The sequence below is a fragment of the Zingiber officinale genome, chromosome 7A (assembly GCF_018446385.1).
Source record: "Zingiber officinale cultivar Zhangliang chromosome 7A, Zo_v1.1, whole genome shotgun sequence".
Classification (NCBI taxonomy): Eukaryota; Viridiplantae; Streptophyta; class Magnoliopsida; order Zingiberales; family Zingiberaceae; genus Zingiber; species Zingiber officinale.
Window position 1 is genome coordinate 133,828,307 of NC_055998.1, and position 20,779 is coordinate 133,849,085.

The 20,779-nt window shown below is 38.1% G+C and overlaps 1 protein-coding gene across 2 annotated transcripts in view; it reads left to right on the top strand.

Moving 5' to 3' along the window:
- The window catches only part of LOC122002678, a 33,693-nt gene that overhangs the window by 2,219 nt on the left and 10,695 nt on the right, over positions 1 to 20,779 (top strand). The window contains exons 6-8 of one of the 2 annotated variants that reach the window (XM_042557947.1): positions 3,172 to 3,254; positions 3,556 to 3,649; positions 3,743 to 3,841. In XM_042557947.1, coding sequence (XP_042413881.1) covers positions 3,172 to 3,254; positions 3,556 to 3,649; positions 3,743 to 3,829 — 264 coding nt within the window. In that variant the 3' untranslated portion in view covers positions 3,830 to 3,841. Of the gene's footprint in view, positions 1 to 3,171; positions 3,255 to 3,555; positions 3,650 to 3,742; positions 3,955 to 20,779 lie in introns of those variants that run through there. The other variant, XM_042557946.1, reaches the window with a different exon arrangement.

Genomic DNA, 20,779 nt, shown 5'->3' on the forward strand with positions numbered 1-20,779 from the left:
GTGAGTCTATGACGCCCCTTAAGCTAATTCAAATATGTTGCAGAAATTCAACTTACAAATATATTCAACTTTAGACCCTCTTAACAATTTTGTCAAACTGATTATTAGAACTAATAAAAAAGTGTCCACCTCATTAAATTGTACTTTCCTTCTGATGAAGTGACAATCATGGTTTAAAAATCTCATGTTCTACGAGCGGTACGGCCGAAACATTACGTTCTGTGCTGATCGGTACGACGTAGAGAACGGTGGAGGGGTCACGTGACCCCCACAACTGTCATGGAAGGGTCGCGCGACTCTCGCGGGCATGGCGGAAGGGTCGCACGACCCCCACGGATTTTTTTTATTAATATATTTTATATTTTAAAAAATACCAAAACTATATCTGCACGATACGGTACCGAAACCATATCATTTCAGTCATAAACCGAAATTATCATACGGCTTGAAATTTAAACTATGGTGACAATCAATGATTATATGTTTGTTCTCTCATGAATGCGAGACTCGATGGGGGTGTATCCTAACTTGGTCATCATATGCTTACCCATTGTAATGACCCTATATTTTACATTCCACACTTTGACTTGCAACCATTATTTGCTTTTGCTTTTCCAAGAAATATAGTTACCTCCTTAAAGAACACAATATCCAGATGTAGATCACCCATTATAGGAGAGTCTGTCTCTTCTGCATTAGAGTACTCCAAAATTTAAAGATGACCTTGATTTTGAAATAAAATACATTTTAATAGAGCACTCTTCAAGTAATGTGGGTTGCAAGTGATGACAATGCCCAGTTGATCAGGGAGGAAGGTTTCTGATTGTTGATATAGGTAGGATGGAGCAATGATGGATGCAATTGGTGTTGCTGGCAATCAAGCAACAATGATCTACAGAAGCATGGATGGATGAACTTAAGACCCACGGATGATATCTTTTTGTGGGAGACAACAAGAGCTTCCTCCGAATTGATTTCAACATAAGGAAAGGGGTTATGTCTATGGAATCTAGTGCCAGTCAGCTCCTTTAGAAGGTGGGAAGGTGGTGAAGACAACCTCTTCCTTCCTTGGCAGCAGAAGTAGGCGATGCTGGCCGTCTCTTTTGGAAAAGGGAAGAGGGAGAATGATGCAACTAAAGAAATGAAATTTGAAAATTTTTAATCAGGATATTTTAATTTTTATAGGCTGCAAGATTTATTTTGATTGAGTCATATCAAGTTTGGTGATTTTAATATTGTTTTAGAGAATTTGTACAAGTTTGATTAAGTTATTTAGAAACTAGGTATTTGTTTACTATAATATGAATCATAGTTGAACTTTTTAATAGGATCTCAACTGCTCTTTTTACATTATTTTCTAATTAATGACATCCTGATATTTGAATTATGAGTTTTTTTTTTTCTCTAGGAAATTGGTTCTTGGTGTTACATCACAACAAAAAACTAATGTTAATTCCACTAACTGTTTAAATGGAACATAATTTGCAATACAACTGCTATATGTTGATTATTATCAGAGGGCACTTTTGAGCTTGCTCATTTTGATAGACTATTTAGAATTGCCTCTGATCCCGTCCGGAGGCTGAGTCGGACGGAGGTCGGTCGAGGTGTCCCGATGGTTGACGGAAGGTCGTAGAAGATGATTCGGCTCCCACGGGTGACTGACGCTGCTGCAGGACCCTGCGCACACTTAGACGATCTCCCCTCTCACGTTAGAGACCGAAACCCAGGGAAAAAGTCCCCGGATCAGGCCCTCCGACGCTCAAGTCAGGTCCTTTTTCCCCAGAAAGAACAGAGAGAAGCAGAAGGAAAGACAGTTGTGGAAAAAAGTGACGAGAGAGTGTGTGCGCGTACCTGCATACGAGGGATTTCTCCCCTTTTATGCGTCGTCCTTTCTTAGAACCTGCCATCCTGTCAGAAAACATTAGACGCTGGGCTTTTCGTTTAGTCCCGGACACCTGTCGTACTGCCATTTGTCGTGAAAGTATCTTTCTGTTTAGGGACCTCCGCCTTCGCACATGGGTTTTGTCTTGTAGTGATGGACAGCTGGCAGGCTACTACTGGTTATGAGGGCATCTTTTCGTCTTAGGAACCTCCACCTTCGCCCACGTTATTGATATGTAATGATTCTCCTTGACGGACCGTTGAGGTTCTCCGTACCCGTGCTACACAGCTCCTCCGATCCACTGTGACCTGCCCCGACCTGCACCCGTGGTTTGCATTTCCGGGCCTCCAACTTGTAGACCTGCAGCCCTAACTGTCTAGACACAGCTACGCTGACCTTCAACCTGCACCTAGCGCTTTGCACTTCCTGGCCCTCAACCGCAGGTCTGTAGCTCGGGCTGCTTCCGATCAGCTCTGCCGCTTCCGACCCGTCGGCCTATACTTCCAGTTCTTGGCCTCTGCTTAGCTCTGCCGATCCCGACTTGCATCCTGCGCTTTGTACTTCCTGGCCCTCAAGCGCAGGTCTGTAGCTCGGGCTGCTTCCGATCAGCTCTGCCGCTTCCGACCCGTCGGCCTATACTTCCAGTTCTTGGCCTCTGCTTAGCTCTGCCGATCCCGACTTGCATCCTGCGCTTTGTACTTCCTGGCCCTCAAGCGCAGGTCTGTAGCTCGGTCTGCTTCTGCTCAGCCCTGCCACTGCCGACCCGTGACCTGTGTTCCGCCTGACGTCTTCTCTCGTCTCCCGACTGCTTTGCCTCCTTGATCGACAAGTCTGTCGGGTCTCTGGCTACCCGACTATCCCCTAGGCTCAACTCTGACTGCCCCGTCTGCTTGACTATTTGACCGCCAAGTTGCCTTGACTATTGACTGCCACATCCTCTTGACTTTTGACCGCCATATGGTCTTGATTTTTCTAATCCTTTCCTCTTGGGCCCCCCCATGATCAACCGTATCAGCCTCTTTTTAGAGAACTTCAATGAATAACTTCAACTATTGGTCTCTTATGCAGGATATTTACTGAAGTGGCATGTTATTTGTTAGTAGTGCATTCTTGCTATACCCTAGATGTCTTACTGCCTAAAGAATTTTTTATCTTTATCTTTTTTACAGCATTTCTCAAGTATTCTCAATTAACAGAATGCTACTACTGCCATGTGAACTTCAACCTAAACTTCAAAATGTCTCTCCTTGCTTAAAGTGTTAAAAATTTCTGCCTGTTAATGTTAGGCTGTACGGGCTGATGGAAATGAAGATCTAAGTCATGAAATCTGTATTGAGCTTAGTAGAAGAAGTGCAGCAGCTGGTTTAAGGTGAAAATATTGTATTTATCCCTACATTTTGATAAACATCATACCTAGTTTCTGACAACAGGTATTTAATTGAATACTGAATGAATATAAAGTAGAAACAATTTTCTATGATACAGTGGAACTTCCTTTGTCTCCATGTGGTTGCTTTTGTTATGCAAATTTTGTGATATTTGAAGCCAGTTTTAACCCTAATAAATCAAATTCAAATAAACTTGAGCTTCCACTAAAGATTAATTTCCCCTAGCTACATGCAAAAATGTTCTGGCTGATTCTGATAACAAATTGTATGCCTTGCATTCAGGCCAATAGGAGCTGCAGTGTTCATGAAACAGAGGAACTTGAAAATGTGTTTGAGGACTACTGACCCTACCGTTGATACCTCAGAGATAGCTAAGGTAAGAAGAGACAACCAATGGCATTTAACTGTTGGATCACCTTCCAATGTATAATTTACAATATAAATACCTTCCTTGCATTGGAAATTGCAGGCATATGGTGGAGGCGGCAAACGTAGTTCAAGCTCCTTCATTATAAGAATGGATGAGTACAACTGTTGGTCTGCAGCAAATTCATGATAGACCATGAAGGTATATCAGGGTTCTTTTCTACCCTTTTTTAATTGGATGTGTCATTTTGAGCCTGAAGGTACTGCTTAATTTCCTGTTGAACCAGATACTCTTATAGCGATAGAACAACAATGAATCAAAGGACTTTCAACAAAGAAATGATAAGGTTATGATTAAATTGAAGAGAATAATGACACCTAATGGGGTATCAAGGAAGGGTTGCATAATCCTACCTCTTTTGCCAAAACTCCACTTTGGTGTTGCGTTGTCACTGTTGAGAACCTCTTCTTTTTTAATTTTCTTTATCTTGATTATCAAACAATAAGCCCTTGTGTAGCTTTCTCTTACCAAGCCCACCATCTTTTCTCTTGCTAGGCTGACCATCATTGTGTTCTTTTCTTTCTTTCCACCCTCTCTATTAAGTTGTTTGACAGCAAAATAACCATCCAAACCCTATTAATAAATATTTATACTAAATAATCCTTTAATTCTATTGGTTTTACTTGGGTCATGCTCAAATGTAATCTAAACCTAACACTAGCTTTCCTCAAATCCAATTTGGAAGTTTTCATCAAAAAAGAAGTTACACAATTGAACTTTCTGAGCAATATAATTAATTTAAGCCATTATTCTCACACTCATTACCTAGTCATAGTTTCCTTCTTTAGTGTGTATTTCAATACGTGATGTTTGTTTATATCTGCCCGTTCCTGTAAGAAACTTGTCAAGAGCCCCACCTTGTTCGAGTCCTGGTTTAAAATTTCGAGTTGTGTTGAAATTTTGATCTAGGATCAGAATGATACAGTTTCAATATCCTATTATATTGATATGGTTTCAATTTTTTTTATTTTTTAATTAGTATATATTAATTGAAAAGTGCACGGGGTTATCCTTTTTTATATATTAATTGAAAAATAATTTGTATTGATATTTAATTGTTATAAATGTTCTTTTTTTGGTAATATATAAATGCTCATAACATTGGCCCCTGGCTAGATACAAACAAGTAATCACAGAGTGTATTGCCCAAGCATGGGGAGATCAAACACCAATGGAACATTTTGTATCTAGAATTGACCCCAAGATCTATTGGAGCAACCACCTATAGTTATCAACTAGGCTAATCTGTGTGGGTTATGTTGGACCCCGTGATTGTTTTGATGTGATCAACCAAGTTAGGTTAGGTCATGTTTAGTTTTGATCCCTGTGTCTAAGTGTGTAGAAGCTTAGGAGCACAGGAAGTCGAGCGGAAGACGCAGGTAGCGAGAAGGACGACACGGGAAGGGAGTCGACGGGCTCGGTGCGTCCGAGGGACGAGAGGGCTGCGGAAGAGTATACCGGTGGATGAGAAGAATGTACGCGACGTTTGAGGGACGAGAAGCCGGAGTGGAAGCCTGTTCGAGGGGAAGGACGAAAATTGAGTTTGGGTGAGCTCTATTTCGATTGGTCACAATCACCCAGACGATCAGAGCAGCAGGAGAGCGAAAGGAGCTGGAGAACACTGCTGGAGGCGCCTTCAACAAGGTGTTGAAGGCGCCTTCGAAGCGAACCAGCGCCTCCACCATCTTCAGGTGGAGGGCGCCCTCGACTTCGCCAAATTAGTCGTTGGCAGCGGATAAAGTTTTATCTGCTGCTGCCTCGCTGGAGGCGCCCTCCATACCCTTGGGAGGCGCCCTCAAGCTATAGATGGAATTTTCAGGAGCTATAAAAAGGCCTCTGGAGCTAGGAAATAATAAATCAACTCAAGCATTCATTTCCTAGTAATAGTCTGAGCGTTCAAAGATTGTAAGAGGCTTTTTCGCCTACACAAAGGAGATTTTTCTAGTGTTGTCATTGTCTTGGATTAACAACCACCCCGGTTGTAATCAAGTAAAATTTCGAGTATTTTTCTTTCAGTTTTTGTATTGTTTATTTTTATGTTGTTGCTACTAAGTTGAAGTTCGAGAAAAGTTTTTTTTTTTTTTTGCTTTGATTTGTGCAGGGGCTATTCACCCCCCTCTAGCCGGCATACTCGGACCAACAAGTGGTATCAGAGCCCAACCGTCTTAGAAGGACTAACTGCTGACTAAAGCATCAAGATCAAGACGATGGCCAGATCAATGATCTATCCACCAAAATTCGAAGGAGAATTTGCGTCGTGGAAGAAAAGAATGGAGGTATTTTTCAACCTCGACTTTGAAATTTTTTTAATAATTAAATATGGTTTTGTAGCGCCAAAAATCCCCCAAGGAGAAAAAAGGAGAATATCAGTGGACCAAGAAGGAACAAGCATATTTTGTAGCGAACGGACGAGCCGAGTTCCACTTGCTTAGCGTGCTTCCATCCCAGGAAGTAAATCGGATTGGAGATTACGACTCAACGAAGGAGCTTTGGGAAATGTTCTTAGAGTTGCACGAAGGAACTTCCGAAACAAAGCTCGCGAGACGGGACGTGCTCCGGAATCAACTGACGAACCTCCGGATGGAAGAAGGAGAGTCAGTAGCACAACTACACGGAAGAATCAAGGAGTTGATCACCAGACTAACAAACCTCAGATAAACAGTAACGAATCGGGACGCACAAATGTATGCTTTAAATGTGTTCCCAAGAACTCTTGAATGAGTATCTATAATAGACTCCTGCTATATATCTAAGGATATCGAGGTAAGTACTTTAGAAAGTCTTTTCTCTACTTTCGAATTACATGAATCTTGGTGTGCAGGACAAAGAAAATGACCGAGTCAGAATGTTGCCCTGAAGGTAAGAACAAACGATTCAGATTTGGACGAATCAATTGATGAAAACGAAGCAACCCTTATGGTAATAAAGTTTAATAAATTTATTCGGTCTAATAAGTTTAAATCGCAGACAAAGAGGGATTACCGAAAAAGGAAGGTCCGATGTTACAACTACAACGAAGAAGGACGCATTAAGGATGATTGCTCAAAATTGAAGAAGAGGGACAAGGAGAAAGAAATGTACAAAAGACCAACATCCTCCAAACACAAGACCCTGAAGGCCACATGGGACGATTCATCATCCTCTGAGTTCGACGTTGAAGCCTTCTCAGGACTAGCCCTAATGGCCAACCATCAAGTGGAAGATGAAACCAGCTCAAAGACGAGCATAGATGAAAGGGGAGGATCATTAGAAGAGAGCAGCGATGAAGGGGGAGCATCAAAAAATTGAGATAAGTGAGGTACGTGCTCTATCTCCCAAGCAGTCCTTTAATTTTATTAAAATTCTTACTAAAGATCTAGTAAAATTAGGAAAAGAAAATGTTGATTTAAAATTGAATTTAGCAAAGACATGAATTGTATGATAATCTAAAATTAGAAAATGAAAAATTGAAAATAGAAATTGAAAAATTGAAAAATGACCATGCAAGCTTGAAACCAAAATCAAAACTAAGAATTTATGGTAGACTAAATTGGTATATTAGACATCACCAGGGACAAATTAGAAGAATTCCCAAAGGATATGTACCCCCCAAATTCTTAGTTAACTCAGTAGGAATGAACCTATATTGGATTTCAAAGTTTTAATTAGATTAAAATATTTTTTGGATTTACGGCTTTTAGACAAATTAATATTTAAATTCTTTAAAAGGATTTGTCTAGAAGTGATTGATGATCTAATAACTAAGAAGGCTTAGTACCTCGCCACACCCTGGAAGCCGATTAACGAATTGTGTATTTAATTGACAAATTGATAAACATGTAAATTAAAATAATGTTTTTAATTCCTTGTCAATTATTTGAAAATTTCATAAATCTTTATTCTCAATGTTATTATTTAAAATTCCTAACTTAGAATTTTTTTTTAACTTGAAAATTTCTATTCTGATTTTTTTATGTAATAAAAGGGGGAGGAATATGTATCAGTTTAGCGGGAGTTAAGATTTTTTTTATAACTCGATTTTTTTTATATAAATCAATTTGAATTACATGCAATGTTGCAATTTCTTTTATTGCAAATTTATGCTTAAAATGTTTATTTTACAATTACTTTTTATTTGTTTTTCTCCCTAACTTGAACTTGGGTTGATGCACATCAAAAAAGGGGAGGTTGTTGGACCTCGTAGTTATTTTAATGTGATCAACCAAGTTAGGTTAGGTAATGTTTGATTTTGATCTCTGTGTCTAAGTGTACAGGAGCTTAGAAGCACAGGAAGTCGAGCGGAAGACGCAACTAGTGAGAAGGATGATACGGGAAGGGAGCTGACGGGCTCGGTACGTTCAAGGAGCGAGAGGGTTGCGGAAGAGTACACCGGTGGACGAGAAGAATGTACACGGCGTTCGAGGGATGAGAAGCCGGAGAGGAAGCCTGCTCGAGGAGAAGGCCGGAAATTAGGTTTGGGTGAGTCCTATTTTGGTTGGTCGTTGATCCTGTCTGAGAAGCTGGACAAGACGGAGATCCGGAAGAAAGAAACCCACCGTGCTGATGAAGAATAATGTCGTGCTGATGAAGAATAATGTCTGCAGAATACCAATCCGAGAAACCCAAAACGGATCGGAAAAAAGTAGTCACCGGAGTTTTTCCTCGTATGAAGACCCGATGACGAAGAAGAAAGCCAAATCTGAAGAGAAGAAACCCAGATCCGAAGCTTCCGAGACTCCCTGCGCACAAGAGACCAACCAACACTACCGTCAGTGACCTAAGACCGGGGTGGAAATCCCTGGCTAGGCCCTCCGACGCTCAAGTCAGTGATCTCTCTCGGTGTGGAAGAAGGAGGAAGAAGAAGATGAACAGTAGTTGAAAATTAGGGTTATGAATGTGCACAATGATGTGAACTTACCTAGCCAACGGAGAGGATTTCCCTTTTTATACCACTTCATATAACCTCCGTAGTCATGAAGTGGACCCCGATTTGTTAGAGTTTGTTATGAGATAACGTTAGCTGTGTACTTGTAGTAAATGACTTTTAAGGAATCTTTCTTGTACCCCAGATGTACCTTCTTTGTCGTTTAGCACTTGCAAAATAATCTAAAAGCACATTTCCCGCCGAAATATATAATACCTGTCATGTAGTTACATATTGCAGATATCCTCATTAATCATCCTATTTGAAATATTTATCTCTAATTTTCCCATTAGGCTTCTGTCCGCGCCATTTTATGCTATTTATCCTATTTAGTAATAGACCATACTTTGTCAAGTATTTTTCCAAGGTGTTAGTCGATCTGGCTGATATTAACCTTTCTTCTTCAGGGCATGTCGTGATCAATACTATTCTATATGCTCCAGAAGTATCTCCCGGTCAATATTAACCTACCTCCTTTAAGGTGTATAGCTCCTGGGAAACATATTTCGGTCGATATAGACTTACCTCTTATGTATCGGTCGATATTAGCCTACCTCCTTTGAGGTGTATAGATCTTCCTCCTGGGAAGCATATTTCGGTCGATATAGACTTACCTCTTATGTATCGACCGATATTAACCTACCTCCTTTGAGGTATATAGATCTTCCTCCTGGGAAGCATATTTCGGTCGATATAGACTTACCTCTCATGTATCAATCGATATTAGCCTACCTCCTTTGAGGTGTATAGATCTTCCTCCTGGGAAGCATATTTCGATCGATATAGACTTACCTCTTATGTATCGGCCGATATTAACCTACCTTCTTTGAGGTATATAGATCTTCCTCCTGGGAAGCATATTTCGGTCGATATAGACTTACTTCTTATGTATCGGCCGATATTAGCTTACATCCTTTGAGGTATATAGATCTTCCTCCTGGGAAGCATATTTCGATCGATATATACTTACTTCTTATGTATCGGCCGATATTAACCTACCTCCTTTGAGGTATATAGATCTTCCTCCTGAGAAGCATATTTCGGTCGATATAGACTTACCTCTTATGTATCGGCCGATATTAACCTACCTCCTTTGAGGTATATAGATCTTCCTCCTGGGAAGCATATTTCGGTCGATATAGACTTACTTCTTATGTACCGACCGATATTAGCTTACCTCCTTTGAGGTATATAGATCTTCCTCCTGGGAAGCATATTTCGGTCGATATATACTTACTTCTTATGTATCGGCCGATAGTAACCTACCTCCTTTGAGGTATATAGATCTTCCTCTTGGGAAGCATATTTCGGTCGATATAGACTTACTTATTATGTACCGACCGATATTAGCTTACCTCCTTTGAGGTATATAGATTTTCCTCCTGGGAAGTATGTTTCGGCCGACATAAACCTAACTCCCTCTCCGAGGTATGTCCCGGCCGAGATAAACCTAACTCCCCCTAGGAAGTATATTCCGGCCGATATAAACTTAACTCCGCTTGGAGATATATCCCGGTCGATATTAGCCTATTTTCTTGATTTCCTTACCCCCTTTTCCTTATCAGGGACCTACAAAACCTTATCCATATCAATCATAATCACCCAGGCGATCGGAGCAGCAGGAGAGCGAAAGAAGCTGGAGAACACTACTGGAGGCGTCCTCAACAAGGTCTTGAAGGCGCCTTCGAAGCGAACTAGCGCCTCCGCCATCTTCAGGCGGAGGGCAGGGCGCCCTCCATGCCTATGGAGGGTGCCCTCGACTTGGCCAAATTAGTCGTTGGCAGCGGATAAAGTTTTATCCACTGCCGCCTCGCTAGAAGCGCCCTCTATACCCTTGGGAGGTGCCTTCAAGCTATAGATAGAATTTTCAGAAACTATAAAAGACCCCTGGATCTAGGAAATAGTAAATCAACTCAAGCATTCATTTCCTAACAATAGTCTGAGCATTCAAAGATTGTAAGATGCTTCTCTGTCTGCACGAAGGAGATTTTTCTAGTGCTGTCATTGTCTTGGATTAACAACCATCCTGATTGTAACCAAGTAAAATTCCGAGTATCTTTCTTTCAGTTTTTGTATTATTTATTTTTATGCTATTGCTACTAATCTAAATTGAAGTTCAAGAAAGATTATTTTTTTATTTTGATTTATACAGGGACTATTCATTCCCTAATAGTCCCTTCTAGCCGGCCTAACAGAACCAGCAAGCTATAAATACTCATTGATTTTATTTCATGTGTTTATTGCCAAGTTCGTATTTAGACATTTTCTCTTGAGATATTTGATATCTATTAAATTTTACAGTACATATAGGAAAATATGGATTCAAAATTTATATTTTTATTATTATATATAATAAAATAGTCAGTTCGAGAATTTGCATGTCATAAAGATATCTCCACCTTCAAGTTGTTATATTAATGATTATGAATATTACTTACGTTATACTTATGTAGATGTAAATTATTTTTGTAATTTAATGTAATTTTTGATATATTTTTATATTTCAAAAGTACTTAAAATTGTCAATATGATTTACGAACTTAGATAACAGGAAATTTTATATATATATATATTATAATAATAATAATAATAATAATAATAATAATAATAATAATAATAATAATTAGACAAATATGTATTTAGTCTGCAAGTATTATTTAAAAATAATTTCTGTATTATTTTTTTATAAATTTTTAACTATTGAACAATTTAAGATTATTAGACAAAAGTAAATAAATATATTTCTCTTTAAAGAAAATTGATATATTAGATTAATCCTATAATTTTTCAATACCCAAATCAAATAATTATGATATGCAATATTGATATTGATTTCACTTGTCTATCAGTATGTTTTGTTCACCACTAAAAGTTGAACTTCCCCCCGCCGCTATGATATGCTGCATCACCATATGATATATCAAAGTTATGATAAGAAGGATGAGAGTATGATTAATTTCAATTAGAGTCAATCTCAACTAAATTCTCCCACGTATCTCTATAAGCCTGAGCTTCCCTTTGTCTGTCAACCATATATTGACGTTAATATTGATTCTTAATAGCTCTAACTGCTCATCATCTTGGATTGCATGTGTAACCTTGTCCACATGTCCAAGGTTTTGATGTTTGAGTTGGGGAACATAAGTTTCACAACTACAAGTTGCATCACCATTGTCATTCATTCCATGAGTACTTGTATTATTATTGACATTATTATTATTATCATTTCGGACTTCTCATTGGACTAAAGTGTCAAAAGACTAGGATTTTCCGTGGGTGGAGGTGAATTCAATAAATTAAAAAATTTAATACAACACAAAATTGAATTATCCAACTCTAAAAATTCAAAAATACTTTAAAAAATATAAGTTGAAATTTTTGAGAATTCCAAATATTAGTATTGGTTGATTTTTACAATCCAAAAGCTTAAATTTCAAATTAAAGAAGATGAAGCCGAACTTAAATTCGAAAATTTTGACATTAGCCCTTGGTTCTAGTTGAAATAATAATCTGTCGATCCCCGGAGCTTATCTATGACTCAAAGTCGAGAAATTATTTGTGATCTTGCTTCTTCATAATATTTAGCATTTTTAATATGAGACTTCCATTCCAATTTAAATAACTATCCTAACTAACAACCTAATAAAATAAGTTTATACTCTACAATTCTCCTTCAATTAATGAAATATGAAAGAAGAAAGGAACAACTTACTCCTCTTTTGTTGCTATGGTAGGACAAAGGACAAAAAAAAAAGAACTTATAAAGGGGTGCTCGTCGGAAACATAAAAAGAAAATCGTTGTTTTTGAGAAAATTGAGAAGAGAAGATAGAGAAGAAGAAGCAAAAGAAGAGAGCTTTATCTTCTTCGATAGCAACCTCAACTAGTTTCGATGAGCTTGGCAAGGATACAAAGATAGTAAAGCAAGATAAGACATGACTATTCTTGCGGCGGCAACAAAAATCTACAAAATACGAGAAGAAGAAGAAGATACGAGGGCTGCTTTTGTTGCTAGAAGAGGGCAACAGAAGATGCTGCATTTCTTGTTTGCTGGATAAGAGAAAGAAGAAAAGAGAACTCTTATGCTTAAGAAGAGGAGAGAAAAAAAATTACAAGTTCACTTGGAGAAAAGAATGAGAATAAGGAAATGGGGAAGAAGAGGAAGGGAAAAAGAAAAGAGAGGGATGTGCGAAGGCATGGTTGCGGCGTACGATGTGATGGGGGTTGCTATGTGCGTAGGGAGAAAAAAAAAGGGAAAGAGAAGGTTTACTTAAAAATACTTTAATTCATTTTAAACCAATTGAATCTGTTTAAATCTTAAATTTGGTTCGGACATAACTTAACCAAATAACTCCAATTAATCTCGGTTCGAGCTAACATAATCATTATCTTCGTGCCTATCCATGGAATTTTGTTCGAACCTGATTCAATTTTAATTTAGCGTCCTTCGTGTTCTACGATTTAGTTGATCAAATTATTTCGCAACCATTTGAAGATGTTATGTGTGAGAGAATTTGTATTATAATATTTTTTAAATTTATGGTCAATCTTTTGTATTGTAATCACTATTTAGTTGTAAGATAAATAAGAATAAAATTAAAATAATATTTATATTTATCAATAATAATAAATCATAATTTATGGAATATTTGTAGGATCGTTATAATAATTTAATACTCTCCCTACGTAAAAATTGTCATAAATTCTCCTATTTGACTCTCCCCAAGTAAAATAGATAATTTAATACTATTATACTCTAAACTATTTTAACATCTACTTAACACAAGTTAAAAATGATAAATAAATAATAAACAATAATTGAAGATAATTCTCCTATTTTTCTCCTATTTTAACATCTACTTAACTATTATAGATAATTGAAGATGATTCTGTATTTGCATTACTGCAATATTTTTTTTAAATCAATTAAATAATAAATAAATAATTATTAATTGAAATTTGAAAAACTAATAAAAAAATGTACTATTTAAAAGGTTGCCTCTTTTTCCACATTTAAAGCCTTTTTTCTAATTTTAAATAGAAAACGTTTTCCACTTAAAAAACATTTACTAATCTAATAATTTCTGATAAATAAACTCGACCAAGTAAAATTAATACTATAAACTATTTTAACATCTACTTATACCTACTTCTTAGGCCATCTAATTGGAAGTTTTCAAATAGATAGATTGAGTGTCATTGTGTGTTACATTTGTGTAATAAGTCAATTAAATAATAAATAAATAATTATTAATTGAAATTTAAAAAATTAATGGAAAAATGTACTATTTAGCGTTCCTCTACAATGTCTCGATCAGCTTCAGTTTTAAAAAGTTACCATATTTTTCATATTTAAAGCCATTTGTTTAACTTTTAAATAGAAAATACTTCCCACTTAAACAACACTTATTAATCTAATAATTTTCGATATGTGATAAATAAATTCAACCAAGTAAAATATATAATTTAATACTATAAACTATTTTAACATCTACTTAACACACAAGTTAAAATAAAAGTATTCATAGCTATTTCTTAGGCCATTTGAAAGCCTTCGATTATATTGAAGATGATTCTGTCGTTGCATTTCTGCAATAAAAAAATTTAACAAATAATTAAATAATTATTAATTGAAATTTGAAAAACTAATGGAAAATATATTATTTTGTGTTCGTCTAATATATGAATGTCTAGTTCAGTTTCGGTTTCAAAAACACTGCTGTATTTTTCACATTTAAAAAGTCATTTTTTCTATTTTTATATAGAAAACTTAAACAATATTTACTAATCTAATAATTTTGATATGTGCTAAATAAACTCATCAAAGTAGAATAGATAATTTAACAATATAATCTATTTTAACATTTACTTAACACACAAGTTAAAATAAAAATATTCATAGCTAATTCTTAGGCTATCTAATTTAAAACTTTCAAGTAGATTGAAGATGATTCTGCCATTGTATTCCTTCAAAAAAAAAAAAAAATTAAATCAATTAAATAATAAATAATTATTAATTGAAATTCGACAAACTAATAGAAACATATATTATTTAGTGTTTCTTTACTATATGAATGTCTCAGTTCAGTTTCGGTTCTAAAAATGTTGTCATATTTTTCACATTTAAAGTCATTTTTTCTACTTTTAAATGGAAAATGTTTCCTACTTAAATAACACTTACAAATCAAATAATTTTGATATGTGATAAATAAACTTAACAAGTAAAATAGATAATTTGATACTCTAAACTATTTTAACATCTACTTAACACTCAAGTTAAAATAAAAATATTCATAGCTATTTATTAGGTCATCTTATTGGAAATGTTTCAAGTAGATTGAAGATGATTATGTTGTTGCATTCCTGTAATAATTTTTTTTAAAATCAATTAAATAATAAATAAATAATTATTAATTAAAATTTGAAAAATTAATGGAAAAGTGTCATATTTAGTGTTCCTCTGCTTTATGAATATCTCGTTTAGCTTCAATTTTAAAAACGTTGCCGCATTCTCCACATTTAAAGCTATTTTTTTACTTTTAAATAGAAAATGCTTCCCAATTAAACTTTTAGTGCAATCAGTCTTCAATGTTTCGATGTTTAACAATATACCTATATACAGTGAGCTAAGACTAATGGTTGATCTAAATTGGACATGATATTTGGAAGTGAGCTAAGACTAATTAGGTCAAGGTTGATTGGATGACTAGTAAATGTAAAATCATGATGTTATGTCAAAGATTGATCGGATGACTAGAAAAGAAAAGTTAAAGCATGTCAAAGGGCGACCATATGCTTGACAAGAGAAAGCCCTAGCAGGCCAAGAGAGAATCAGATGTTTGGTAAGGGAAAGTCTAGGCAGGTCAAGAATCATCGAATGTTTGATGAGTGGCAAGTCCAAGCAATATGCTTGGCATGCTTAATCGTAAGGTAGTGAACCTTAAGTGGTGAAAGTCTTGGAGGAGTAACTCTAAATAAGAAGCTGAATAGGTTAGATAGACTAACAGGATTTGGCTTGATCAAAAGAGAGTGAACCTTAGGTGATGAAAGTCTTGGAGGAGTGGATTCTAAGAAAAAAGATAAACCTAGTAAGTCAAATAGAATTAGGCATGTATACTTTGCTTGTGTTTTGTAGAACTTGAAGTTGGAAGCAAAACAAAGAGCAAACACAAGCAAGTGGACGAAGCTGGAACAAGTCCGGAGTGAACCAGACTTGACTTGGGTCAAACCAATTCGATCGACAAATACACCGATTCGGTAGACCAATTGAGTTCGATTGATCGGGCTCAGGTTCGAACTCGAGTTGGTGGCGTGACCTAGTTCGGTCGACCAATTTGATAAAGACAAGATCCAGATAACATGGTTGCGATAAACTTGGTCGTGGGGATCAGATTTGATCCAGATCGGTTTGACCTGTCAAGGCTAATTGCTAGACTGAAAATCTCTTATAAAAGAAACTTCGAGCACGAAGTTCAAATCATCAATTCACCTAACTAAAACTCCCCCAAACTTGAATTTAACATTGAACTCGATGTCAAAAGTATTAGTGCAGTTAGCATTAACGGTCTAACTTAGGTTTTGATAAATGACAAAGTAGGTTAAGTTAGGTTTGTTGTGATCTAACACTTTGACTAAGTGTGTAGGAGAAATCCAGCTAGGTCAATGAGCCGACTAGATAGCTTGTGCAAAGTCCAGATAGGTCGATGGATTGACCGGATATCTAGCACGAAGCCCAACTAGGTTGACGAGCCGACTGGATAGTTGGCATGAAGCCCAGCTAGGTCGACGGGTTGACCGGATAGTTGGCACGAAGTCCAAACAAGTCAACGGGCTGACCGGATGTCTGGCAGGTAAGTTAAGGTAAGTCACTAGAGGGGAGTGATTTGATGAGGACGTGTTCCCCGTTTGAGGGAACAGTAGGCGTCGATTCAACTTAGATCCATTTCGGAAATCTAAGTTAAGATCTTGACTAGATTCTGGTTTCAAGGAGATAGAATCTAATTACTACTCTAATTGACTATAATTGTGCTAATACTTTGTTTTGCAGGGTATAATTTGTATTTGCATTGGACTAACATTTTCTAGCAAGAAAAGAATTTATTGGAAAATGGTGGTCCGAGCGCCCGGAGCTAGTCCGGGCGCTTGAAATGTAAAATTCTATCTCAACGCAAACGTGGAGCGCGCTGGTTGGCTGGGACTACGTCACAGTCCAGGCGCTCGGAAGAGATCCGAGCGCCTGTAGCTTCATATATAAGGAGGTCACCACCTGAAGCACAATACAACAATTTCTTTCTGCGATTGCTCTACTGTGCACTGCTCCTGCGACGCTACGAAGCTCTTCCGGCAACTTGCAACTTAATTTCTTGTTGTTGTTGTCAGTATTTCTTTTTATAATTCTTATACTCAATTGTGCAACATTTTACAAGTTATTAGTGATTGCCCAACGAAAGCACTCTCACGCGCGGGCCCCCCCCCCCCCCCCCCCCCCCTCTCCTCTCCTCCTCCTCCTCCTCCTCCTCCTCTAGCGAACTTTACGATCCAATAAAAAATTTTCTGAATTAGTGAAATAGGGAGTTGAGCTTTAAAAATAGGATCCAAGAAGACTTTAAATAACACGGTCATGCTTTCCAACACGACCAAGCCATGTCCTATTCGGACAACCGAGCAAAGGCTAATACGATCGTGCTTTTTAACACGATCATACCATGTTTCATTCGGGAGAGTCCTTTCATGTTCATGACTTTCGAGCTCGGAAAACACAAATCAACGAGAAATAAGAAAAGAAAATTCTACATTAATCTTGAATTGTTTTCCATGAAACGTTTTGTTTTAGGTGACCCTTGTTAGTCTTAATCTAGATGCTCTCGAGGAAGTTTTCTTTCTCCTCTCTCTCAATAGGCATGTTAAAGAAATATCTACCCCACGGGGTTATCCGAAGTGGTTGGGGCATAGAAGTTTGTCCAATGAGAACGTGGGTTCGAATCGCAGCGGCAGCAAGGGTGTAAATCCCTTATCCCCGTGTCCCTCAGCCCATTGCGCCCTTAACCCCTTCGGCTACCATGATTAACCTCCCTCGTGATCGCCTTGGGCAAGGTCCACGGGGGCACTGGGGGCGAGCGTTATCGCCTTTTTGTCCAATGTTAAAGAAATATCTTTTCAGTCTCTGCCCATTTACTTTAAAAGATCCTGAATCTATACTCTATATATCCATTGCTCTATACAGGTATACCCTTTGAACTTTAAAAGGTCCTGACAATTGTAACTTCAGTTTCCCGGGAAAAAGTCTTAACTTGGAATTGAAAAGCAATACTAGGTCTCCCTTATTAAATTCTCATCATACAATGTGTTTGTCATGCCACTGTTTGGTTCTTTTCTGGTACAACTTGGCATGTTCATAAGCATCTAGCCTTAATTCATCGAGTTCATGTAGCTAAAGTTTCCTCCTCTCCGGGAGCTTTCAAATCGAAGTTTAACCGCATAAGTGCCCACTAAGCGTTGTGCTCTAACTCACAGACAAAGTTTCCCATAAACTAATCAAAACGGAGTTATACCTATGGGAGTTTTGTAGGTTGTCCAGCGTGCTCATAGAGCATCATCCAATTTCAAATATCAAACTTTTCCGGACGTGAATACGATCTTCTCCAAGATGCTTTTGATCTGTCTGTTCAAAACCTCCATCTGTCCACTAGTTTGAGGGTGATACGGCGTTGTGACATGGTGTCTCATTCTATACTTCTTGAGTAAATTCTGGAATTATCTTTCAATGAAGTGACACCCTCCTTCGCAAATAACTACCCAAGGGACTTCAAATCTAGGGAGTCTTATCTTTTTGAAGAGCTTGATTATTATCTTGGCATAATAGGTCGAAAATTGTATGACCTCTACCCACTTCGAGACATAATCTATGGCCACCAAAATATAATTATTATTACCGGATGAGAGGAACGGTCTCATATAATCAATTCTTCAAACATCAAAAAGTTCAACCTCAAGAATGTTAATCAGCGAAATGCCATGTTTTCTGGAAATTCTTCGGTCTTCTGACAACAATCACAAGTTAACACATACTTGTTGGATATTGGGGCCTTAAATGGACCAAAACGATTTTGAGGAAGGAAGCCATCAATTGTTGAAAGTCGTAATTGACTTCAAAATTGAAATCTACGATTCGCGTAGATAGATTTAGACTATTAATTTGCTCAAAACCGATTAAGGGTGAATGAGAAATTAATGTTTAAAGTCGGCCCAAAATAACATTTATTATTCATTAATAAAGTACATGGGAGAATAGTCCCACATCGGAAATTCTCGATGTGTATTCTCTACTTATTAATGAAGATGTGTTAATGGAGTTAACACAAAAATAAAAGGACAGGTGCTCCCTTAGCCCAGGGCGAGCAGGTGCTCGCACCTGTGAGCCCACCACGTGCGCACGTGCGCAATGGGCGCTTTGTAGGCGCACTTTACACTTCGCAAGGAGCTTAAATTTATGCTTCAGGTGACATTGCAGTGCCTACGTGGCACTCGGGTGACGTGTCAGGCTCGTACCTGACGTGGCAGTACCTATGCGGCATCCTCGTGGGCAAACGGAGATGACTGGATAGTTGACTTAGGGAATGGATGGCTACCGTTGATCAACGTTGATCAAATATGTATGATGGATCGCTTGTGATGCGATCTAGAGCGTTGGATCGCAAAGAGTAACGATCTGACGGCTTGGGATGAGACTTGATCTGAAGCATCGAATCAATGGATCCAGATCCGATGACAATAGGCGGGATCTGAGGGTCACAACTCCTCAGATCTGATGGATGAGATTGAAGTGGGCTTGGTGAAGGGTTACAACCCTTCAGAATGGATGATCTAGATCGATCCAGCCCAAGGAACACATCCACTCACCCAAAGGACACTCAACCTCTTCTTTCAGTATAAATAGAACCCTCCAGATGATGGAATATTCACTCAATCCTCTCTTCTCTTCCTCAAGCATTCATCTCATCTTGTGCATTCAAGAGTCCAAGAAGTCTACTAGAAGGTTCGCTGGTCTCGGAAGTCGGAGTGCTACGATTCCGAGACGTTCGTCGTTGTTGTATCTTGGGAACGAATTGCAACAATCCGTTAAGCACCGTAGCGGAGCAATATCGTTTACGGAGATAGTGTCGAACACTAGCCTCGACGATCAGTTTGCATACTCCAGAAGCTACCCGGGGATAACAGTCGTAAACGATATTTCGTGTAAACTGATATGGATACCAACGACATTCCGACGGTCGTTCCGACCGCCATTCCGACAACCATTCCGCACGGAGAAAAGCCGGAGAAATTCACCGGAATCGACTTCAAAAGATGGCAGCAGAAGATGCTGTTTTATCTAACAACGCTAAACCTTGTACGGTTTTTGCACGAAGACACGCCAGCCGCTACGGAAGGTAGTAAGGCTGCTAGCGATGCGTGGTTTCATGGAGATTTTCTGTGCCACAATTATATACTCAACGCCTTGGACAACACGTTATATAACGTATATTGTTCTCTGGAGACGACGAAATCTTTGTGGGAATCCCTTGAGAAGAAATACAAGACCGAAAATGCTAGATTGAAGAAATTCATCGTCGGTCGATTTCTGGATTTCAAGATGGTGGACTCAAAAAGCGTCTCATCTCAAATCCAAGATATGCAATTAATACTGCATGATCTGGACGTCGAAGGCATGAAGCTGAACGAGACATTCGCAGTTGCTGTGGTAATTGAGAAGCTCCCTCCGTCATGGAAGGATTTCAAGAATTACCTAAAGCACAAGCAAAAGGAGATAGGGTTGCAAGACCTGATCCTGAGGCTACGAATAGAGGAGGATAATCGAAAGTTATCCGACTCCAGAGGAACCAAGCGGACTATAGACGAAATGTCCAACCTGGTCGAGCCGAACGCTAAAAAGCCGAAGCAGTTCAAAAAGAAGGCTCAAGCAAAGAAGTTCAAAGGCTCCTGCTACAACTGTGGAAAGGCAGGACACCTATCCAAGGACTGCAGACGCCCAAAGAAGCCAACCAAGGGGCCAAAGGATGCTGCGAATCATGTCGCAACTTCTCTTGAGGACTTGGATCTCACTGCGGTTGTATTTGAAGCCAACTTGGTGGATACCAACCCGAAGCAGTGGTTCATTGATACTGGAGCAACTCGTCAT